Here is a 26,361-nt window from a genome sequence, read left to right on the forward strand (position 1 = left end):
ATAAGGAACAGAAGCCTGACCCTTCCCCTAAAGGAACGGTTTCCGTTTGGAAACTTCTCCAGTCTGGAATAAATCCAAGCCTTTTAGAAAGTCAAAACCAGCTCCCAAATCCGCATGAAGGTGCGGCCCTCATTCCAGCACAGCTGGTAGGGGGCAGGTTACGATTTTTCAAAGATATTTGGATCAATTCGATTCACAGTCTTTGGATTCAGAACATTGTTTCACAAGGGTACAGAATAGGTTTCAAGGTAAGGCCGCCTGTGAGAAGATTTTTTCTCTCACGCATTCCAGTAAACCCAGTGAAGGCTCAGGCGTTTCTGAAATGTGTTTCAGACCTAGAGTTGGCTGGGGTAAGTGTGCCAGTTCCAGTTCTGGAACGGGTTCTGGGGTTTTACTCAAATCTATTTTTTGTACCAAAGAAGGAGAATTCCTTCAGACCAGTTCTGGATCTAAAAATATTGAATCGTTATGTAAGGATACCAACATTCAAAATGGTGACTATAAGGACTATTCTGCCTTTTGTTCAGCAAGGGCATTATATGTCTACAATAGACTTACAGAATACATATCTTCATATTCCAATTCATCCAGATCACTATCAGTTCCTGAGATTCTCTTTTCTAGACAAACATTACCAGTTTGTTGCCCTTCCGTTTGGCCTAGCAACAGCTCCAAGGATCTTTTCAAAGGTTTTCGGTGCCCTTCTCTCTGTAATCAGAGAACAGGGTATTGCGGTATTTCCTTATTTGGACGATATCTTGGTACTGTATTTCTTCAGACTGTTCAAATCTGGGGACTTCCAGAAATAGATCTGATGGCCTCTCATCTAAACAAGAAACTTCCCAGGTATCTGTCCAGATCCAGGGTTCCTCAGGCGGAAGCAGTGGATGCGTTGTCGCTTCCTTGGAATTATCAACCTGCTTATATCTTTCCGCCTCTAGTTCTTCTTCCAAAAGTGATTTCCAAAATTCTAATGGAACGTTCGTTTGTATTGCTGGTGGCTCCAGCATGGCCTCACAGGTTTTGGTATGCGGATCTCGTTCGGATGGCAAGTTGCCAACCTTGGACACTTCCGTTAAGGCCAGACCTTCTATCTCAAGGACCATTTTTCCATCAGGATCTCAAATCATTACATTTGAAGGTATGGAGATTGAACACTTGATTCTTAGTCATAGAGGTTTCTCTGACTCAGTCATTAATACTATGATACAGGCTCGTAAATCTGTGTCTAGGAAGATTTATTACCGAGTCTGGAAGACTTACATTTATTGGTGTTCTTCTCATAAATTCTCTTGGCATTCTTTTAGAATTCCTAGAATTTTACAGTTTCTTCAGGATGGTTTGGATAAGGGTTTGTCTGCAAGTTCTTTGAAAGGTCAAATCTCTGCTCTTTCTGTTCAGAAAGATTGCTAATCATCCTGATATTCATTGTTTTGTTCAGGCTTTGGTTCGTATCAAGCCTGTCATTAAGTCAATCTCTCCTCCTTGGAGTCTTAATTTGGTTCTGAGAGCTTTACAGGCTCCTCCGTTTGAACCTATGCATTCTCTGGATATTAAATTACTTTCTTGGAAAGTATTGTTCCTTTTGGCCATCTCTTCTGCTAGAAGAGTTTCTGAGTTATCTGCTCTTTCTTGTGAATCTCCTTTTCTGATTTTTCATCAGGATAAGGCGGTGTTGCGGACTTCATTTAAATTTTTACCTAAGGTTGTGAATTCTAACAACATTAGTAGAGAAATTGTTGTCCCTTTATTGTGTCCTAATCCTAAGAATTCTATGGAGAAATCTTTACATTCTTTGGATGTAGTAAGAGCGTTGAAATATTATGTTGAAGCTACTAAAGGTTTTAGAAAGACTTCTAGTCTATTTGTTATCTTTTCTGGTTCCAGGAAAGGTCAGAAGGCTTCTGCTATTTCCTTGGCATCTTGGTTAAAGTCTTTGATTCATCATGCTTATGTAGAGTCGGGTAAGTCCCCGCCTCAAAGGATTACGGCTCATTCTACTAGGTCAGTTTCTACTTCCTGGGCTTTTAGGAATGAAGCTTCTGTTGATCAAATTTGCAAAGCAGCAACTTGGTCTACTTTGCATACTTTTACTAAATTCTACCATTTTGATGTTTTTTCTTCTTCTGAAGCAATTTTTGGTAGAAAAGTACTTCAGGCAGCTGTTTCAGTTTGATTCTTCTGCTTATAATTTCAGTTTTTTCATTATAAGATTAAAACTTTTTGATTTGGGTTGTGGATTATTTTCTCAGCAGAATTTGCTGTCTTTATTTTGTCCCTCTCTAGTGACTCTTGTGTGGAAGTTCCACATCTTGGGTATCTGCTATCCCATACGTCACTAGCTCATGGACTCTTGCTAATTACATGAAAGAAAACATAATTTATGTAAGAACTTACCTGATAAATTAATTTCTTTCATATTAGCAAGAGTCCATGAGGCCCACCCTTTTTTGTGGTGGTTATGATTTTTTTTGTATAAAGCACAATTATTCCAATTCCTTATTTTTGATGTTTTCGCTCCTTTCTTATCACCCCACATCTTGGCTATTCGTTAAACTGAATTGTGGGTGTGGTGAGGGGTGTATTTATAGGCATTTTGAGGTTTGGGAAACTTTGCCCCTCCTGGTAGGAATGTATATCCCATACGTCACTAGCTCATGGACTCTTGCTAATATGAAAGAAATGAATTTATCAGGTAAGTTCTTACATAAATTATGTTTTTGTCTTTCTACCAGTTGGAATTACCCTTCACATGGGATTAGTTTAGTACAGTGCCAATAAAATATTGCAACAGTGCAGTGATATACATATGCTAAATCAATATCCTCTTATAAGAAGCAAAAACCTATGATGCCATAGTTTGTGAGTGGCACTTCCATTTCTTGTCTACTCTGAATAGGTTTTAGGTTGGCTGTAAGTTAAACTGAAGCCTATGTGAGTGGAGGGTTTTTGAAGGAGAGGAAGAGAAGTTCAGAAGGCTTCTGGAAAGTTTCTGCCTAACTCGAGTGTCAAGAAGTCAGTTAAAATAAGGGGTTGATTTATCAAGCTGCGGCGGACAAGGGGCACATATGCGCCCCTGTCTGCCGCAGCTTGCCTCTGGCGGGCTGAATTCTGTTGCCGGAATTCAGCATTTCACACGAGCGCTATGTTGCGCTCGCGTGCAATCCCGCCCCCTGCCCGCGCACAGCCAATCACGCGCAGGCAAGAGCTGTCAATCTCCCCGGTCGGACAAGGGATAGGTTAGGGAAGCAGCGGTCTAATGACCGCTGCTTGATAAATACGGACTGCAGGTTTTCTTGTGACAACCTGCAGTCGTAGGCTGGCAGAAGCCTGCCGAAGGGGTTGATAAATCGACCCCTAAGAATAGTTATTGCATAGTAAATATACATTTTTGTTGTTTGCATAATTTCTTTGAGTTGTTTGTCCAGTTTGTAGATCTCACTATTATCAATTTGCTTTGTTTCACAGTTAATAGTAAACGTAGGAGTTTCCGGAATGGCCTCAACGATAACCCTAGAGAAATGTGGTCACAACAAAGGTTATCAAGGGCTGGACAACTGTCAGTTCTGCCCTGTCACGCAGTGCTGTGTCTTAGGCGGTCCAGAATGCTTGCACTCTGTGATTGACATCGATGCAGTCTGCAAGAGGGTCGCGGCTGCCGAGTTGGATGTTGCATTCACTGTTTCTACAGATGCTGGCAGGTATGGGTCTTTTAAAATGTTTTTTTTTTCTTTCTTTTTTTAAGTCTCATCTTTCTGGATCTATTTAAGGGGAAAAAACCCATTAAAATAACAGGCTATGTATTTAACCCCTTAAGGACTGGGCAGTTCAGACTACGACTTCCCCAAAAGACCAGGGCATTTTTGACATCACTACATTTAAACAGAAATAGAGCCTTTTTTATTTACCTATCAAAACTATATAAAAAATTTTTAGTAGACAACCCAAAGTATTGATCTAGGCACCTTTTGGTATATTTCATGCCACCATTTTACCACCAAATGTGATCAAATAAAAAAAAAAAAGTTAACTTTTTCACAAACTTTGGGTTTCTCACTAAAATTATTTACATTATGCTTGTGCAATCATGGCACAAATGATTGTAAAAGCTTCCCTGGGATCCCCTTTGTTCAGAAATAGCAGACATATATGGCTTGGCCATTGCTTTTTGGTAATTAGAAGGCAGGTAATTGCAGCTGTGGACCACACTTTTATTATTCCCAGCAGTGAAGGGGTTAATTCTGTAGCTTGTAAGGTTAATTTTAGCTTTAACTCCCACCTGACACTTCCCACCCCCTGAGTAGTATAGGATTACCCCCTTACCTTTCAACCTCCCTGATCCCTCCCAAAAATCTCTCTAACCCTCCCCTTTCTAACTAATTCCCGCCATCTTAAATCTATATTTTCTTTCATGTAATTGGCAAGAGTCCATGAGCTAGTGACGTATGGGATATACAATCCTACCAGGAGGGGCAAAGTTTCTCAAACCTCAAAATTCCTATAAATACTTTCCCCACCACACCCACAATTCATTTTTTACAAACTTTGCCTCCTATGGAGGTGGTGAAGTAAGTTTGTGCTAGATTTCTACGTTGATATGCGCTTCTCAGCTTTTTTGAAGCCCAGTTCCTCTGAGTGCAGTGAATGACAGAGGGATGTGAAGGGAGTATTACCTATTGAATACAATGATCATCCTAACGGGGATCTATTTCATAGGTTCTCTGTTATCGGTCGTAGAGATTCATCTCTTACCTCCCTTTTCAGATCGACAATATACTCTTATATACCATTACCTCTGCTGATTCTCGTTTCAGTACTGGTTTGGCTATCTACTTTATGTAGATGAGTGTCTTGGTAAGTATCTTTCCTTTATTTAAGACACTCTTAGCTATGGTTTGGCACTTTTATATTTAAAGTTCTAAATATATGTTTGTACTTATATTTGCCATGATTCAGGTTTATCAGTATACTTCCTTTTTGCAGACTGTCAGTTTCATATTTCGGAATTGCATAAAACCTGAAATTTTCAAATTGACTCTCTTTTCTAAATTGCGGGCTGTTAGGCTTGCGGGAGCGCAAAATGCTATAATTTATTGCGTCATTCTTGGCGCGAGACTTTTTTGGCACGAGAATTACGTTTGTTGACGTAATTTTGTCATTTCCGGCGTCTTAGTTGGCGCCAAGTTTTTTCACATAGTTGTGTCATCTATGACGCTCGTGTTTGTTGCAGACGTTCTTGGCGCCAAAAAATATTTTGTCAGTTGGGCGTCATACTTGGCGCCAAACGTTTTGACATTATTTAAGTCTTCATTTCTTTTTGCTTCTGGTTTCCAGAGGCTTATTTTGTTGCATTTCTTTCCCATTCCTGAAACTGTCATATAAGGAAATTGATAATTTTGCTTTATATGTTATTTTTTCTCTTACATATTGCAAGATGTCTCAAACTGACCCTGTCTCAGAATCTACTACTGGAATCCTGCTGCCTGATGTCGGTTCTACCAAAGCTAAGTGCATTTGTTGTAAACTTGTGGTAACTGTTCCTCCGGCTGTAGTTTGTGATAGTTGTCATGACAAACTTTTACATGCAGACAATATTTCCATTAGTAGTTGTCCATTACCTGTTGCTGGTCCTTCAATATCTAATGCTCAGGATGTTCCTGTTAATGTGAGAGAATTCCATTCAGAAGGCTTTGTCTGTCATACCGCCTTCTAATAAACGTAAAAGGTCTTTTAAAACTTCTCATAAAATTGATGAATTTTTAAATGACCGACAACATTCTGATTTATCTATCTCTGATGAGGATCTATCTGGTTCAGAAGATTCTGCCTCAGATATTGACACTGACAAATCTTCATATTTGTTTAAAATGGAGTATATTTGTTCCTTATTAAAGGAGGTGTTGATTGCATTCGATATGGAGGAGACTAGTCCTCTTGATATTAAAACTACTTCTTTTACTCCTTCAAGGTTTAAGAAACTGTATCCTTTGTCGACTGATAGATTGGACTTTTGGGAAAAGATCCCCAAAGTTGATGGGGCCATCTCTACTCTTGCTAAGTGTACTACTATTCCTACGGCAGATAGTACTTCTTTTAAAGATCCTTTAGATAGGAAACTTGAATCTTATCAAAGGAAGGCTTATTTATGTTCAGGTCATCTTCTTAGGCCTGCTATTTCTTTGGCTGCTGTTGCAGCTGCTTCAACTTTTTGGTTGGAAACCTTAGCGCAACAAGTACCAGATCATAATGTGTTTAGCATTGTTACGTTAATTCAACATGCTAATAATTTCATTTGTGATGCCATTTTTTTATATCATTAGAATTGATGTTAGATATATGTCTTTAGCTATTTTAGCTAGAAGAGCTTTATGGCTTAAATCTTGGAATGCGTATATGACTTCCAAGTCAACATTGCTATCTCTCTCTTTCCAAGGTAATAAATTATTTGGTTCTCAGTTGGATTTGATTATTTCAACTGTCAATGGGGGAAAGGGAGCTTTTTTGCCTCAGGATAAAAAATCTAAGGGTAAATTTAAGGCTGCTAACCGTTTTCGTTCCTTTTGACAAAATAAGGAACAGAAACCTGATCCTTCCCCCTAAAGGAACCATTTCCAATTGGAAGCCTTCTTCAGTCTGGAATAAATCCAAGCCATTTAAAAGATCAAAATCAGCCCCCAAGTCCGCATGAAGGTGCAGCCCTCATTCATGCCCAGCTGGTAGGGGGCAGACTAAGATTTTTCAAGGATGTTTGGATCAATTCAGTCGAAAATCATTGGTTTCAGAACATTTTCTCTCAGGGGTACAGAATAGGTTTCAATGTAAGACGGCCTGTGAGACGTTTCTTTCTCTCACGCATTCCAGTGAACCCAGAGAAAGCTCAGGCTTTCCTGAAGTGTGTTTCAGACCTGGAGTTGTCTGGGGTAAGTGTGCCAGTTCCTTTTCAGGAACGGGGTCTGGGATTTTATTCAAATCTGTTCATTGTCCCAAAGAAGGAGAATTCTTTCAGACCAGTTCTGGATCTAAAAATTTTGAATCGTTATGCAAGAATACCAACATTCAAGATGGTGACTATAAGGACTATTCTGCCTTTTGTTCAGCAAGGGCATTATATGTCCACAATAGACTTACAGGATGCATATCTTCATATTCCAATCCATCCAGATCACTATCAGTTCCTGAGATTCTCTTTTCTAGACAAGCATTACCAATTTGTTGCTCTTCCTTTTGGCCTAGCAACAGCTCCAAGGATCTTTTAAAAGGTTCTCGGTGCCCTTCTCTCTGTAATCAGAGAGAGGGGTATTGCGGTGTTTCCTTATTTGGACGATATCTTGGTACTAGCTCAGTCTTTACGTTCTGCAGAATTTCACACGAATCAACTAGTGTTGTTTCTTCAAAGACATGGTTGGAGGATCAATTTACCAAAACGTTCTTTGATTCCTCAGACAAGGGTAACCTTTTTAGGATTCCAAATAGATTCAGTATCCATGACTTTGTCTCTAACAGACAAAAGACGTCTGAAATTGGTTGCAGCTGGTCGGAACCTTCAGTTTCAGTCATTCCCTTCAGTAGCTATGTGCATGGAGGTTTTAGGTCTTATGGCTGCAGAATCGGACGCGATCCCCTTTGCTCGTTTTCACATGAGACCTCTTCAGCTTTGTATGCTGAACCAATGGTGCAGGGATTATACAAAGATATCACAATTAATGTCCTTAAATCCCAAAGTTCGACTATCTCTGACTTGGTGGTTAGATCACCATCGTTTAGTTCAAGGGGCCTCTTTTGTTCATCCAACCTGGTCTGTGATCTCAACAGATGCGAGTCTTTAAGGTTGGGGAGCTGTCTGGGGATCTCTGACAGCGCAGGGGGTTTGGAAATCTCAAGAGGCGAGATTACAAATCAATATTTTGGAACTCCGTGCGATTCTCAGAGCTCTTCAGTTTTGGCCTCTACTGAAGAGAGAACCATTTATTTGTTTTCAGACAGACAATGTCACAACCGTGGCCTATGTCAATCAACAGGGTGGAACTCACAGTCCTCAAGCTATGAAAGAAGTATCTCGGATACTTGCTTGGGCGGAATCCAGCTCCTGTCTAATTTCTGCGGTCCATATCCCAGGTATAGACAATTATGAAGCGGATTATCTCAGTCGTCAGACTTTACATCTGGGAGAGTGGTCTCTTCACCCAGATCTGTTTTTTCAGATTGTTCAGATGTGGGGGCTTCCAGAAATAGATCTGATGGCTTCTCATCTAAACAGGAAACTTCCCAGGTATCTGTCCAGGTCCAGGGATCCTCAGGCTGAAGCAGTGGATGCGTTGACACTTCCTTGGAATTATCAACCTGCTTATATTTTTCCGCCTCTAGTTCTTCTTCCAAGAGTGATTTCCAAAATCATAATGGAACGTTCGTTTGTACTGCTGGTGGCTCCAGCATGGCCACATAGGTTTTGGTATGCGGATCTTATTCGGATATCCGGTTGCCAACCTTGGCCACTTCCTTTAAGGCCAGACCTTCTATCCCAAGGCCAGTTTTTCCATCGGGATCTCAAATTATTAAATTTGAAGGTATTTAGATTGAACGCTTAATGCTTAGTCATAGAGGTTTCTCTGACTCAGTGATTAATACTTTGTTGCAGGCTCGTAAATCTGTGTCTAGAAAGATTTATTATCGAGTTTGGAAGACTTACATTTCATGGTGCTCTTCTCATAAGTTCTCTTGGCATTATTTTAGAATTCCTAGAATTTTACAGTTTCTTCAGGATGGTTTAGATAAGGGTTTGTCTGCAAGTTCCTTGAAAGGACAAATCTCTGCTCTTTCTGTTCTGTTCCACAGAAGAATTGCTAATCTTCCTGATATTCATTGTTTTGTTCAGGCTTTGGTTCGTATCGGGCCTGTCATTAAATCAATCTCTCCTCTGAGTCTTAATTTGGTTTTCAAGGCTTTACAGGCTCCTCCGTTTGAGCCTATGCATTCTGTGGACATTAAATTACTTTCTTGGAAAGTATTATTCCTTTTGGCCATCTCTTCTGCTAGAAGAATTTCTGAATTATCTGCTCTTTCTTGTGAGTCTCCTTTTCTGATTTTTCATCAGGATAAGGCGGTTTTGTGGACTTCGTTTAATTTTTTACCTAAATTTGTGAACTCCAATAACATTAGTAGAGAAATTGTTGTCCCTTTTTTGTGTCCTAATCCTAAAAATTCTCTGGAGAGATCTTTACATTCTTTGGATTTCTGGTTCTAGGAAAGGTCAGAAGGCTTCTGCCATTTCTTTGGCATCTTGGTTAAAACTTTTGATTCTTCATGCTTATTTGGAGTCGGGTAAATCCCCGCCTCAGAGGATTACGGCTCATTCTACTAGGTCAGTTTCCACTTCCTGGCTTTTAAGAATGAAGCTTCTGTTGATCAGATTTGCAAAGCAGCAACTTGGTCTTCTTTGCATACTTTTACTAAATTCTACCATTTTGATGTTTTTTCTTCTTCAGAAGCAGTTTTTGGTAGAAAAGTACTTCAGGCAGCTGTTTCAATTTGATTCTTCTGCTTATAATTTCAGTTTTTTTCATTATAAAGATTAAAACTTTTGATTTGGGTTGTGGATTAATTTTTCAGCGGAATTGTCTGTCTTTATTTTTATCCCTCCCTCTCTAGTGACTCTTCTGTGGAGTTCCACATCTTGGGTATTTTCTATCCCATACGTCACTAGCTCATGGACTCTTGCCAATTACATGAAAGAAAACATAATTTATGTAAGAATTTACCTGATAAATTCATTTCTTTCATATTGGCAAGAGTCCATGAGACCCACCCTTTTTATGGTGGTTATGATTTTTTTGTATAAAGCACAATTATTCCAATTCCTTGTTGATGCTTTCGCTCCTTTCTTATCACCCCACTTCTTGGCTATTCATTAAACTGAATTGTGGGTGTGGTGGGGGGTGTATTTATAGTCATTTTGAGGTTTGGGAAACTTTGCCCCTCCTGGTAGGATTGTAAATCCCATACGTCACTAGCTCATGGACTCTTGCCAATATGAAAGAAATGAATTTATCAGGTAAATTCTTACATAAATTATGTTTTTTTTATTTCATAATAACTATAATTCTGTAGTGTAGCTTCCCCCCCATTACCCTACCCCCTCCCCCTCTCAAATCGATCTCCTACCCTCTAATCCCTCATCCACCCTCTTTCCCACTCACTGCCGCTCTAAAAAAAAATCTCTAGTGCAGCTCTCCTGCCGCCCACCCGCCTTCCTCCTAACCCACCCACTCTGCATCGGTATCTCTGCCATCTATTTCTGCACTGCCACACTCATTTTAAATTATAGATTATACAGCCAGTGCAATGATTGCATGCTCTTGCTGAATCTGGAAAGAAAAAATTTGGGTTTCATGTCCCCTTAACGTAATTTTTTTGCCAATTAATTTCCTAGCTTTTTAAAAATTTGGAAAAAAATATTGAAAGCATTTTTATTATAGAGCGGTGTGCAGCATTTAATAACAGAAAAGCAATAAAACATGCACGTGTAAAATGTGCTTGTGGCGCTATCTAGAATTGAAATAGCTCAAAATATCTCAAAAACGACTAATCACACAACGTTTTGTCAAATGTAACAGCAGACCCTCACCACATGATCTATTCAAACACCAAGTTTCAAACTAATCCATGCATCCGTTTCTTAAATACACTATTCTTTATCACCAATTTTAAGTCTTTGTGATTTTCTACTCATAACCCTATTTTTTCAATCTCAAATGTCTCAAAAACTATATATATATATATATATATATATATATATATATATATATATATAGGCATAAAATGAGCTTTTACTGAATGACCATTCCATTTAGCTATTAAGTTACATAGTTACAAAATTATTTTAAAATTACTAAAAAAGATAGTGGGGGGGGGGCGGAATCTGACTAATACATACTGCAAAAAAAGCTAGATATCTCTTATTTTACTGTCTTGTGTTCTGGGAAAATAAGGTGACTTTACCTTCAGAACTTTTTCTGCATCTAAGAAAAGAGTAATCAATACCCACCAAAGGTTCTAAAACTCAGTGCAAAAGCTGTCCAGTTACTCTTCATTTCAGGTAAAGCTCCCGGCCAAAAGGTCTGCAAAATAATCCTAACTTCTAACTGTATTGAACTCATAACTTTAAATTAGCAGGAGATAATATTAAACTATGACTAACTAAAGCTTATTTCCAGAGGGAGTACAAAACTCTGAACTTATTGTGAGCTAAAAGTGAATAAAATAAGTTAAGCAAATGATATATACATCACCTGACCCATTTTACATTTAACTCACTATATGTTAAATTAATATGGCCTTTGCCTGGAAATAAGCTTCACTAAGCAACAAATCAAACATCCTTTCTATTGATAAGAGCTATATCATAAAGAAATAAATAAAAAAAACATCTGGAGGTCAGGGTTGCTCAACTTGCCTTTTGGCAGATTAACTGGAAGTAGTTACTTCAGGTTGTGTATTTGTGTGTGTGTATATATATATATATATATATATATATATATATATATATTTCTTTCCTAAGATATGGTGAGTCCATGGATTTGTCATTTACTATTGGGAATATCACTGCTGGCCAGCAGGAGGCGGCAAAGAGCACCACAGCAAAGCTGTTAAGTATCACTTCCCTTCCCACAACCCCCAGTCATTCTCTTTGCCTTCGGTGCAAGGAGGAGGTGAAGTTTTTGGTGTCTGAAGAAGATTGGATTTATTTCACTTCAGACAAGATTTTATTATTTTGAAACCCAGAGTAGGTTTTCTCTGATCTTTCCTTTCAAGATTGGGTATAGCCGTACTCCAGGTTAGTCTCTTCAGTAGGGCAGTGGTGGCTTTAAAGCAGTTAGGAACTTGTAAGGTGTGCCTTGCTGCATTTTACCAACATTGTTGCTACCCATGGTATAGAAAAGCCAGAGTAGGTTTACTCTGTTCTTTCTTTTATCTACAGGTCTCTTTGAGGAGTGGCGTCCTCTCATACCGTGTAGGCGGTCCTCCTGCTGGACGGCTAGACTGCAGGTAAGTGCCTTTTTGTCTTCTGGGTGGGAGACTGGCACTAAAAGGGTTAAGGAGCCTTCTCTGCAACATTATGTGGACAGATATATCCTTAGTAGGATATTTTTGGCAGGATGCAGGCACTTTATGGTGACAGGAGACTAGAGGTTAATAAGGAATCCCCTAATTGTTGGGCTCATGTGTATGTTTAGAGGCACCTAAAGGGTTAACGTCACCTCTAAGTTACCGTTACTCTTTTGTGTGACTATGGCTCTCTAATCTCGGGGAGTGTTGACTTCACAGTATTAAGACAGTTTTTCTTTCATGTAATTGGCAAGAGTCCATGAGCTAGTGACATATGGGATATACATTCCTACCAGGAGGGGCAAAGTTTCCCAAACCTCAAAATGCCTATAAATACGCCCACCACCACACCCACAATTCAGTTTTACAAACTTTGCCTCCCATGGAGGTGGTGAAGTAAGTTTGTGCTCGATTTCTACGTTGATATGCGCTTCGCAGCAGGCTGAAGCCCAGTTTTCCTCTCAGAGTGCAGTGAATGTCAGAGGGATGTGAAGAGAGTATTGCCTATTTGAATACCATGGTCTTCCTCTAGGGGATCTATTTCATAGGTTCTCTGTTATCGGTCGTAGAGATTTCTTCTCCTACCTCCCTTTTCAGATCGACGATATACTCTTATATACCATTACCTCTACTGATTCTCGTTTCAGTACTGGTTTGGCTATCTACTATATGTAGATGAGTGTCTTAGGGTAAGTAAGTCTTATTTTATTTTTGACACTCTAAGCTATGGTTGGGCGCTTTATATGTAAAGTTCTAAATATATGTTTTAAACTTATATTTGCCATGATTCAGGATAATCAGTGTTCCTTCTTTCAGACTGTCAGTTTCTTTTTTTGGGAAAATGCTTATGAATTAATATTTTTTTTCTTACCTTAAAAATTTCAATTGGCTTTTTTCTTCTGCTACAATTTATTACGTCATTTTTGGCGCAAGACTTTTTTGGCGCAAAAATATCGTCATTTCCGGCGTCATAGTTGGCACCGGAAGTTTTCATGCAGTTGCGTCATTTTTGATGCATCTCAGAAAAATATTGCACTCACAGCGCTTAAAGGACCTATAGCTCCTATCTAAGGTGAGCCCCCACTACCCACAAAGGAAATACTGTTGTTAGAAAGGTATAGAGAGGAGCGCCAGTTAAGTCAAGGTCTGGTGTGTGTGTGTGAGAAATGTGTTCACGCTAAAATAAAATAAAATAAATACAACCCTTTGTGAGGGCTGAGTTCCTATGGTAGGCCACAGAGGCTAATATGATAGTAAGACAATTGGGGATAGATATAAAGGATACGATACAATTTATTACAAACACAAATTAAATCTATAGACATGGATCCATGGTACATAAAAATATATATATGTATAAAAACAATTTAAAATAGTTATCCGTGAAATTCAAAGGGGGATATATCCCTCCAAGGACAAAATGTCCCCAAGATGGTATACAGAGATTGGTAGAAGTTGTTGGACTAGACTACCCTCTACTTCATATGGTAATACAAACACTAGTTAGACAGATTGGTGGGATAGTGTCCACCAATATGGAAAATACAATCTTAGGTAGCCTCTGTGGCCTACCATAGAAACTCAGCCCTCACAAAGGGTTGTATTTATTTTATTTTATTTTAGCGTGAACACATTTCTCTCACACACACACACCAGACCTTGACTTAACTGGCGCTCCTCATTTTTGATGCATGTTTGTTACAGACGTTTTTTTGGCGCCAAAAAATGTGGGCGTCATACTTGGCGCCAGATTTTTTCACATTATTTCAGTCTCACTTTTTAGTTGCTTCTGGTTTCTAGAGGCTTGTTTTGTTTTGCATTTTTCCCATTCCTGAAACTGTCATTTTAGGAATTTGATAATTTTGCTTATATGTTGTATTTCTATTACATATTGCAAGATATTCCAAAACCTGTTCCTGTATCAGAAAATACTCTTGGAATCCTGATGACTGATATCAGTCCTACCAAAGCTAAGTTCATTTATTTTAATGTTATTAATTTTATCTTTAGCTATGGTTTGTAATAAGTTATCATGATAAACTTTTACATGCAGAGTCCATTAGTATTTATGCATTATCTATTGCTATTCTTTTTACATCTATGTACAAGATATACCTAGGAATCTATGAGAATGTTTTTCTGATTCTATCCTTAAGGCTTTGTCTGACTTTACGCCTTTCTAATAAAATTTATAGGTCTTTTTTTTTTTTTTAAACTTCTCATTTAGTTGATGAATTTTTAAATGACCGACAACATACTGAATTATCCTTCTCTGATGATGTTTTTTCTCATTTAGAATATACTTCATCAGATATTTGACACTAACAAATCTACTTTTTATTTTTAAATAGAGTACATTCGTTGTTGAAAAGGTGTTGATTATATTGGATATTGAGGAGTCTAGTTCTTTTGATTAAGACTAGCTAACATTTAAATTCTGCTCATTAACCTCCTGTGGTTTCTTCAGAGGGGCCTAGGGCTTCTTTTATTCCTTCTTTAAGGTTTTTAAATTGTATCCTTGCCGGCAGTTTTTGAGGAAGATCCCCAAAGTTAATGGGGCTATCTCTACTCTTGCTACACATACTACTATTCCTATAGAAAATAGTATTTATTTTTTTCCTTCAGATGGGAAACTTGTATCTTATTTAAGGAAAATTATTTTATTTCAGGTCCTTTTCTTAGGCCTGCAATTTATTTGGCTGATGTTGCAAATGCTTCAACTTTCTGGTTGGATTCTTTAGTGCAACAAGTATGGGATTATGATTTATTTAGCATTGTTAAGTTGATCAACATGCTGATAATTTCATTTGTGTCGTCATTTTTTTGATATTTTCACAATTGAGGTTTAATCTATGTCTTTAGCTATTTTTAGCTAGAAGAACTTTGTGACTTAATCTTGGAATGCTAATTTGATTTCTAAAATTCATATTTCTTTTTTTCCAAGGTAATCAATTATTTGGTTCACAATTGGATTCAATTTTTTCCAACTATTACTCTGGGGAAGGGAGTTTTTTTTGTTTTTTTGTTGCTTCAATATTGACTTCTAAGAGTAAATCCTAAGCTTATATTAGTTTGTTCTTAATAAGGACCGGATTTCTGATTCTTCCCCAAGTAACATGTTTATAACATAGAATGAATTTCAGTTATTTAAAAGATCAAAGTCAGACCCCCAAATTTGCATATAGGTGCGGTTTTTTTATTCCAGCTTAGCTGGTAAGGGGCAGGTTTTGACTTTTTTAAATTTGTTTGGTTCAATTAGGTCCAAACTTCTTAGATTGGGGTACTGAATAGGATTCAGAATAAAACCGCCTGTGAGAAGTTTTTTTCTCTCTAGCATATTCCAGCTATTCTAGTAAAGGCTCACACTTTTCTGAAGTATGTTTCAGATCTATTTGTGTTGGGTACTTGTGAGGCGCGGCTGTTTACCCGTTGGGGTCTCAAGGCGCTGCTCAGACCTGGAGTTATCTGGGGTATTCATACCAGTTCCATTTCAGGAACAGGGTTTGGGGTTTTGTTCTAATCTATTCATTGTCCCAAAGATAGAAAATCTTTTTGATTTGTCATATAAGAGTTCCTTCTTTCAGAATGGTGTTTATATGGTCTATTCTGCCTTTTTGGTCAGTAAGCGATTATTTGTTTACAATAGATACAATAGATGCATATCTTATTCTGTTTTCATTCAGATTATTTTCATTTTCTGAGATTCTCTTTTTTTGTCAAGCATTACCAATTTGTTGCTTTTCCTTCTGGTCTAGCGACAGCTCTGAGAATCTTTTTAAGGTTCTCAGTGTTTCATTTTTTGGACGATCTTGTGGTACTGGCTCACTTTTCGTTCTGCAGAATCTCATACGATTCAACTTTTTGTTGTTTCTTCTAAGACATGGTTGGAGGATCTTTTTATCAAAAGATCCTTAGTTGCTCAGACAAGGGTCACCTTTTTTTAGGTTTCTAGATAGATTGTGTCTATGTCTTTGTCTAACAGACAGGAGACAATTATATTGGGTTCAGTTTGTCGGAACCTTCAGTCTCTATTATTTCCTTCAGTAGCTATATGCATGGAAGTTTTAGGTCTCATGGCTGCAGCATTGAATTCAATTCCCTTTGCTCATTTTCTTATCAAACCTTTTCAGTTTTTTATGCTGAATTAATGGTGCAGGGATTCTAGGATATCATTTTTAATATCTTTGAATTCCAATGTTCAACTATCTTTGACTTGGTCATTAGATCATCATATAGTTCTACGGGTCTCTTAGATTCATCCAACCTGGACCTTGATCACTACAGATGTGAGTCTTTTAGGTTGGGAGGCTGTCTGGGGATCTCTGTCAGCACAAGGGGTTTGGAAATGTCAGGAGGCGAGATTACCATTCAATATTTTAGAACTCCGTGCATTCTCAGAGTTCGTCAGTTTTGGCTTCTTTTTGAAGAGAGAGACGTTATTGTTTTTCAGACAGACAATGTCACAACTGTGGCGTATGTCAATCATCAGGGTGGGACTCTCAGTCCTTAGGCTGTGAAAGAAGTATCTTGGATACTTGCTTGGGCTAAAATCTAGCTCCTGTCTAAATTTCTGTGGTCCATATCCCAGGTTGAGACAATTGGGAAGCGGATTATCTCTGTCAATCAAGCTTTACATCCGGGAGAATGGTCTCTTTACCCAGATGTGTTTTTTTCAAATTGTTCTAATGTGAGGGTTTCCAGTAATAGTTCTGATGGCATCTCATCTAAACAAGGAAACTTCCCAGGTACCTATTCAGGTCTGGGGATCCTCAGGCGGAAACAGTGTATGCATTGACACTTCCTTGGAGTTATCAATCTGCCTATATTTTGGCACCTTCTAGTTCTTCTTTTTAAGAGTGATTTTTTAAAAATCATCATGGAGCAATAGTTTGTGCTGCTGGTGGCTCCAGCATGGCCGCTCATGTTTTGATATATGGTTCTTGTTCGGTTGTCCAGTTGCCAACCTTGGTCACTTCCATTTAGGCCAGACCTTATATCTTAAGATTCGTTTTTTCCAACAGGAAATCAAATTGTTAAATTTGATGGTATGGAAATTAAAACGCTTAGTCATAGAGGTTTCTCTGACTAAGTGATTAATACTATGTTGCAGGTTCGTAAATCTGTGTCTAGGAAGATTTATTATCGAATTTGGAAGACTTACATCTTATGATGCTCTTCTCATAATTTCTCTTGGCATTCTTTTAGAATTCCTAGGATTTTATAGTTTCTTCATAAGGTTTTGTCTGCAAGTTCCTTGAAGGACAAATCTCTGCTCTTTCTGTTTTGTTTCACAGAAAAATTGCTAATCTTCCTGATATTCATTGTTTTGTACAGACTTTGGTTCGTATTAAGCCTGTCATTAAGTCAATTTCTCCTCCTTGGAGTCTTAATTTGGTTTTGAGGGCTTTACAGGCTCCTCCGTTTGAGCCTATGCATTCTCTGGACATTAAATTACTTTCTTGGAAAGTATTGTTCTTCTTGTGAATCTCCTTCTGATTTTTCATCAGGATAAGGCGGTTTTGCGGACTTCATTTAAATTTTTACCTTCAGTTGTGAATTCTAACAACATTAGTAGAGAAATTGTTGTCCCTTCGTTGTGTCCTAATCCTAATAATTCTCTGGAAAGATCCTTACATTCTTTGGATGTGGTAAGAGCTTTGAAATATTATGTTGAAGCTACTAAAGATTTCAGAAAGACTTCTAGTCTATTTGTTATCTTTTCTGGTTCTAGGAAGGTAAGAAGGCTTCTGCCATTTCTTTGGCATCTTGGTTAAAGCTTTTGATTCATCATGCTTATGTGGAGTCGGGTAAAACCCCGCTTCAGAGGATTACGGCTCATTCTACTAGGTTCCTGGGCTTTTAAGAATGAAGCTTCTATTGATCAGTTTGCAAAGCAGTAACTTGGTCTTCTTTGCATACTTTTACTAAATTCTACCATTTTGATGTTTTTTCTTGTTCAGAAGCAGTTTTTTGGTAGAAAAGTACTTTAGGCAGCTGTTTCAGTTTGATTCTTCTGCTTATATTTTCAGTTTTTTTCATTATAAAGATTAAAACTTTTGATTTGGGTTGTGGATTATTATTTTTTCAGCTGAATTGGCTGTCTTTATTTTATCCCTCCCTCTCTAGTGACTCTTGCGTGGAAGTTCCACATCTTGGGTATTTGCTATCCCATACGTCACTAGCTCATGGACTCTTGCCAATTACATGAAAGAAAACATCATTTATGTAAGATCTTACCTGATAAATTCATTTCTTTCATATTGGCAAGAGTCCATGAGGCCCACCCTTTTTTGTGGTGGTTATGATTTTTTGTATAAAGCACAATTATTGGGGGGGCGGAGCCGGCTGCTGCCATGAGAGCAGCGTAAATCCGGAGCTCCGAGTTGGTAGCCCTAAAAATAGCATAAATCCCACTATAATCTGATCTAACCTGCACCAGCTATGAATATTCTCATCACTGATAAGCCAGGGACATTTACCGCAGCTACATAACTCACACCATCATGCGGTAACAGAGGAGAGAAGCCGTCAAAGATTGTCCTGCATTGTACCTGACCGGGCGTGTTGAATTTCCAACACCGGAGTGTAACAGCTACTTTGCCGAAAACAAGGAAAAGCCAGATGTCACCAGTTCACTCCAGGCAGCCTTATCGGCAACACATTCCTCTGCACATCATGGCCGACACAAACAGCAAGCAATAAACGGCCTGTTCCAGAGATATCACGACCGCCATTACGGCCAACACACCCAAACCAGGCACAGGTACTGTCAGCAAAAAAAATAAAAAACCCTGCTGCCGCACTATAAATCAAAGAAAGCTTTAGCGACATACCTGGGCAGACTTGCAGAGGAGAATCGTTGCACTGAGTTGAAGCCCTTAGATATCAGACTGCACCCGTAGAGGAGCGTCTTCCCGGAAGTGCACTGGCTGCCATTGTGACAAACACACTCTGCCGCGCCACATTTGTCAGAGCTCAACAGCAATACTATACCACACAGAGAGTTTTTTGAATATCGCCCATTAGGCAACCCCAGGCATTATGACCCAGAACGGCTGCTAGAGTTATATAAACACAAGGGGTAAAACCTTATTAGGAGGCAAAAGACAGAGTAAACTGTCAGCTCACAGCCCTTTCACATAAAAGGGTATTCTGGCTAAATAAGAGACATTTAAGCGTTACAGCCGAAAGCAAATACATTTCCACAGTCTGTATGCAGGGGCGGTCGCAGGGAAGGAAGTGCCAAGATATAGATGTTAACATAGTGCTTTCCACCACATCTCACTTATAAAGCATTTGTACATCATACCAGGGAGTCACTAATAAGCCCGACACTACTACAGAAACCTTTCTCATGCACCAAATATCACTGTCAATGCACTAAGAACGTATCCAGTGAAAGCTTATAAAATCTATTCTACAGTGAATTAGTTTAGTTCACAACGGAGATAGCAGGGAGGTGATTACTGACACCTGCATTGACACAGCTTTCTTTATAATACCCCTTCAATAAAAATCCATATACTGCCACAGAGTAAGCCTGATTGGCCAACTACTTTCATAGACAGTGCTACAGAATACCAGAGACCAGTGACAAAACCCTGGGGACACAACTAATGAGACCTCTTACAATACACTCCTCTTTGACTTAAACGCAATGGCATCCAGAAGGTTAAAACAAGATAAACCTCTAAAAATGTCTGCTGTTAAAACGGCCAACATATCTTCCTACATGCAAACAACAGACACAACAGAGGCGAGAGACAAGAGACTTTCCGTGGACCATCAACTCCCACACCTATCTAACTCACAAGAAGAGGACACTAACCTTACTGCAACTATTCTTCAAGGTCTACCATCCAAGCAGGACATTGCGGACATCGTCCGCACTTGCATAAGAGAAGAATTAGCAAGCATGAAGCAAGACATCCACACAATAGGACTCCAAGTGGACTCCCTGGAAACCAATCAAGACGAAATAAAAGAGGATGTCCAGTCCCTCACAGACCAAGTAGCCTCACACCAAGAAACCATCTCCTCACTCCAGGAAAAATTAGAAGACCTAGAAAACAGGAGCCGCCGCAAAAACATACGGATCAGAGGAGTTCCAGAAAGTGTTCTCCCTCGAGACTACCCAGTCTATCTCCAGTCATTATTCCAACAAATAAAGGAACCAGCATGCACCACTGACATTCAATGGGTGCGAGCCCACAGATCTCTCAGGCCAAAGCCCCCAGACACTGCACCACCAAGAGACATCATAATCCGCTTTAAAAATTTCCTCGAAAAGGAAATGCTCCTAAACCAATCCAGGAAGCTGCAGCCGATCAGATTCCGCGGCAATGTCCTCCAATTTTACCAGGACCTGGCCTCACAAACACTACAGCGAAGAAAGGAGTTCAACCCATTGACCATACTTCTTCGTAATAAAAAAATCCCGTATAGATGGGGTTTTCCAACCCAGGTCTGGGTACTCAGAAATAACACTCGATTAACATGTAGATCCCCAGAAGACACTGACTCCTTTTGCAGACTGTTGGGGATAGACCCTCCATCTGATTCCACCATACAGAGCCAGCCCCGGCCCTCAACGCTAAGCAACAACAGAGGCCCACTCACGCTAGACAAGTCGGCTGCTGACAGACAAAGCAAAAACCCCAACCAGTCCCAGTCTCCTCGTGTCCACCCGATACCACTGCTTGCCTCACAGCAAAGCCAAGATACATATAAAGACTCAACCCATTAAACTTACGAGAGACCTCCCATTCTGTACTGAAGTTCTGATGAGTATATATATATAAAAAAATGTCACTGTGTTGTATTTGCCATGCAATGCTCTGTGCTATTTGTTAAACTTGCTAATTGTAAAAGATGTAACTACATATCCTAACAATTACCATACTTGTGTATATCTTGAGAGGGTGCCTTTTCACTTACACCAAGTGAGTCTACCACCATCTTGAGATATGAGCTTTATGTTATAGATAATTAACATCTAGACGCGCATAGATCAGAGCTTATACGCTCCGCCAAGTGAAACTCTTACTATTTACTTGTATTATAGAAATCTCTACTATCTTCAAACTATGGGATTGATAACTATAAATATACTTCAAGGGTTAGCCAATTGTATTCCCCTTCATTAGCGCTCTCAAAGATGACCTATATTAGGCAGAGAGCCGTTTGTAAGTTTTACTTGTTTAATATGTTCAGTTTGTTTATTATGTTTTCCTTCCAGAAAAGATGGTTATACTGTTGTATGACGTATGTTCATTTTGCTACAACTTTATTACCTGCCACACCGACTACAACCACTCACACTACTCTCGAGCCTTATACCAATACACGCCTTAGAATTCAATCACTTCATGAACACCCACAGCTCTACAATGCCGCCATTGACCCGTGACCTGCCTCCACAACTGACCCTCCTAACCCAAAATGTAAAGGGATTCAACTCGCCACAAAAAAGATCCAAAGCCTTGTCCGATCTAACAAAACGTCACATAGACATACTATTCCTCCAGGAAACGCACTTTAAATCACATAGCATACCCAAATACTTTGGAAAGCACTTTACCACACATTTCCATAGCACAGGCCCGAACAAAAAGAACGGAGTGAGCATTTTAATACATAAATCCACACCATTTACCATCATTAACAGAATTGCAGATAGAGAAGGCCGATTTCTAGGCCTGATGGGTCTGCTATATGGCAGACCCATAACACTCATAAACATTTATGCTCCTAACACTCACCAACTCCCCTTTTTTCGCACTATGTTCACAAAGGTATTAGACCTAGCCAAAGGCCCAATCTTTCTAGCTGGCGACTTCAATGTACCTCTACAACCTACCATTGATAGCACCAATGCAAACATACAAATTCCCCGAAAACTTTCTAGAGCCATTTGGCAAGGCATGAGAGACATGAATCTTTATGATGCCTGGAGATTCACGCACCAAGAAAGAAGAGATTACACTTTCTTCTCCCACCCCAACAAATCCTACAGCAGACTAGACTATATCCTTACAAACCAGAAGGGTCTCACCCACATAAACAAGTGCGACATAATACCTACTTTCTGGTCAGACCACTCATCTGTCCAACTTAAATTTACCTGGCCCAACACTCCCCTCACTCCATATCAGTGGAAAATGGATGATAGCCTTCTCGATCATCCAGACCAAATTCCCAAACTAACTAGATCTATCGAGGAATACTTTACCATAAACTCACGCTCAATCAACAATAACTTCACTATCTGGGAAGCACATAAGTGTGTACTCCGTGGGGAGTTAATCAAAATAAAAGCCCATTACACACAGACCAATCGCAAAAGATACCAAGAACTAACAACAAAATATGCTCAGCTTGAATACGCACATAAGAAATCCCCAACAAACACTAACATTCTAACTGAAATCCAAAAAAACAGAGAAGAGCTAAACCACTTCTTGGACATAGAATACCAATCCCAATGCAAAAGAACTAACAGCATGTTTTATTTCGAAAATAACAGGGCTGGTAAGCTTTTGGCTAGGGCGTTAAAGAAAAAACTATTCAAATCCCACATCTATGAGTTACAAAACCCCAAAGGGAAACCACTCCAAACAACCCCAGACATCTTGCAGTCCTTTCACGAATACTACACCTCACTATACAACCTCCAGAAGGAAGACCCCACAGCAGACCACCCAGCTAAACTTATAGAATATATCACAAAATACCCAATGCCAGTGTTGACGGATGACCAAAAAAATCAACTTAACAAACCAATATCCCCCCGAGAAGTTCAAACAGCCATTAAGACCCTAAAAATCGGGAAAAGCCCCGGTCCAGATGGCTTCACAGCCAAGTACTATAGGACCTTTTCGGCCGTATTGACACCTCATCTCACTGCGATGTTCAATGAGGTGACGGATGATAATCCCTTCCCACCTTCAATGCTGGAAGCCCAGGTGGTTGTGCTCCCGAAGCCAGGCAAACCCCCAGACACACCTGCAAACTTCCGCCCCATTTCCCTCTTGAACTTTGATGTAAAACTTTTTGCAAAGATTATAGCCACCAGAATTAACCTAACACTACCTTCCATCATACACATCAACCAAGCAGGCTTCACACCATCTAGAGAAGCTAGGGATAATACCACCAAAATAATTGACCTCATGGAGCACGCAAAAACCCAAAAAATCCCATCGATATTCTTGTCGATGGACGCAGAAAAGGCCTTTGACAGGCTAGACTGTTTTTTTCTGAAACAAACCATGCACGCATTCGGCTTCCCCAAAGAAATTATAGGAAAAATATTCACCCTTTACAATTACCCACAGGCCACAATCAAATTAAATGACTCTGTCTCATCCCCTTTTAAAATTATTAATGGAACAAGGCAGGGCTGTCCACTCTCGCCCCTCCTATTCATAATAGCAATGGAAGTGCTTGCCTCCCACGTGAGAAACAATGCCGGCATCCAAGGGTTCGAGATTGGTCCCGCTATATATAAGATAACCTTATATGCGGATGACATCTTCTTAACATTAACAGATCCCGAGAAGTCATTGCCTCCCTTGATGCAAACACTACAAGTCTATGGTACATATTCCAATTTTAAAATTAATATCACAAAATCTGAACTACTGGCCATACACTTACACCCAAACATAATAGATAGAATCCAACAACGTCATCACTTCCGCATACAACCCACGGCCATTAAATATCTAGGAGTATACATCTCACCATCTGCGGAATCCATAATCTCCCTCAATTATAAAACCCTCAACTCGACAATCCAAAATACCCTCAATGCATGGAACCTTAAACCCCTTTCTTGGCTAGGGAAAATCAACGCGATCAAAATGATCATTTTACCTAAAATTTTATACATTCTGCAAACTCTCCCAATCCCACTCCCAGAACACCTACTATTCTCACTACAAAAGCAAATCAACTGCTTCATTTGGTCACACAAACGACCTCGCATTGCCACCTCTACTTTATACCGCCCAAAAGAGTTGGGTGGGATAGGAGCCCCTAATATATCACGCTATAGACAGGCAGTGTTCCTCACACGAATTGTTGATTGGTGCAAACATAACACGAACAAAGAGTGGGTCCAACTAGAACAATCACTCTCTGATAAGCACTATCTATGCGGGAATTGCTGGATTCCCAACGTCCAACGTAAACTATTACCCACAGCCCCAAGACTGGTGCATGAAACATTCAGACAATGGGATAAAATACTTAAGAAACACCCCACGATCTCCACCACGTACTCCCCCCTAACACCAGTCAGCAAAAATACACCGTTCTCCTCCTTGATAAAGACACCCAACACAGCCCACCTTACCACCTCCCTACAAAGCTCAATCCCACATCACCTTCTATATAACGATAGAGAAATTCAACCGCAACAGGTCATTTGCGACACCCTCGGTACACATTTCCAAAACTGGTTTACTTACACACAGCTGAAACACTTTCTATCAACACACCCTTTCAGACCACAATTGAAAAGACGCCTCTCCCAATTTGAAACAATATGCTTCCAACCTCATCCACAGAGGGGAATCTTATCGTTAACATATAAAATGTTGTCGCAGGTGTCACACGCGACACCCCCCACATACATAGCTAAATGGGAAGCAGACCTCGAAACCACCCTAGACTTTCAAGACTGGACCATAATTTTCCAGCAAATGACAAAAGCCTCATCTTCTATTTCGATGCTGGAGATGAATATAAAATTATTAAGTAGATGGTACTATACACCTGTTCGACTACACCAGTTACTTCCCAACACGTCCACCATGTGTTGGAGAGATTGTGGGGAACCGGCAACTTTTGCACACATCTGGTGGACCTGCCCGATAGTAACATCATATTGGCACTCCCTTAAACCAGAAATCGAAAAGGTTCTGGGGGCATCACTCCCGTTCACGCCCTGGGTTTTTCTCTTCAACAAATTCCCCAAAATTACATGTAAATTAAAACGAACCCTCCTCACTATAGCGATCAATTCAGCAAAGAGACTAATACCACTTAATTGGAAAAAAACAAACCTACCATCTCCTGCAGTTTGGAAAACAAAAGTCACACACTATCTTCAACTGGAAAAGTACCACTATACCCGCACTAAACGAGTAGAAGAATTTCACAACATAATATTCTTATGGGAAGAATATATAAATAGCCAGTAACAATTCATTCCCTCACAACCCCTTAACTACTGATCACACTCTCCATAACCAGAACACCAATACAGCTACGTAATGTAGCTAATTCAAAACAGGTGGGAGGCGGCCACTCTTACTAATACCTCACTCATAGATAATCTACATACATAGACGGCAGCTGATTGGTATTTGTCATTCAAACCAATAGTAATAGCTAACCTCGAGCTTTACTGTCCTAAGAATAGTGGCATAATTGTAACAATGTTTCATCTATTGCAATAATTGTTGTTGTTTTGAATGTTTCTTTATTGTTATTCTATGTATACCCTGGAAAAATCTCAATAAAAGCATTAAAATTAAAAAAAAAAAAAAAAAAAAAAAAAAAAGCACAATTATTCCAATTCCTTATTGATGCTTTCGCTCCTTTCTTATCACCCCACTTCTTGGCTATTCGTTAAACTGAATTGTGGGTGTTGTGGTGGGCGTATTTATAGGCATTTTGAGGTTTGGGAAACTTTTCCCCTCCTGGTAGGAATGTATATCCCATACGTCACTAGCTCATGGACTCTTGCCAATATGAAAGAAATGAATTTATCAGGTAAGTTCTTACATAAATTATGTTTTTTTCTGTACACTATGTATTTTTTCTGCGCAGTTAGTTGGCTTTTTTCCTAGCGGCCCTTTTAGGTTTGCCGCTATTCTGCCTTGTAAATTGAGGGCAGCCTCAGAGTCAGTGAAATTGTTTTTTCTGGGGCTTGTTTCACATGGTAAATGAAGCGCAAATTAAGGTAGAAAAAATCCTATTGGCTGATGCAATCAGCCAATATATTGGGTGGGTTTTAGAGTAGGGTTGGTTGTGTGGGTGGTGGGTTTTAATGTTGGGGGGAGATTTGTAATTTTTTTTACAGGTAAGAGAGCTGATTACTTTGGAGCAATCCCCCACAAAAGGCCCTTTTAAGGGCTATTTGTAATTTAGTGTAGGGTAGGGCTTTTGTTTTTTGTTTTTATTTTGTTAGGGGGATTAGATTAGGTGTAATTAGTTTAAAAATCTTGTAATTTGTTTATTATTTTCTGT

General features: G+C 39.3%; 1 protein-coding gene across 1 annotated transcript in view; it reads left to right on the forward strand.

Annotated features, from left to right (window-relative positions):
• Positions 1-26,361, forward strand: part of PGPEP1 (pyroglutamyl-peptidase I) — a 324,626-nt gene that overhangs the window by 288,064 nt on the left and 10,201 nt on the right. The window contains exon 4 of the mRNA XM_053702954.1: positions 3,469-3,701. Coding sequence (XP_053558929.1) covers positions 3,469-3,701 — 233 coding nt within the window. The remainder of the gene's footprint in view (positions 1-3,468; positions 3,702-26,361) is intronic.

Source organism: Bombina bombina, chromosome 2, assembly GCF_027579735.1.
Source record: "Bombina bombina isolate aBomBom1 chromosome 2, aBomBom1.pri, whole genome shotgun sequence".
Taxonomy (NCBI): Eukaryota; Metazoa; Chordata; class Amphibia; order Anura; family Bombinatoridae; genus Bombina; species Bombina bombina.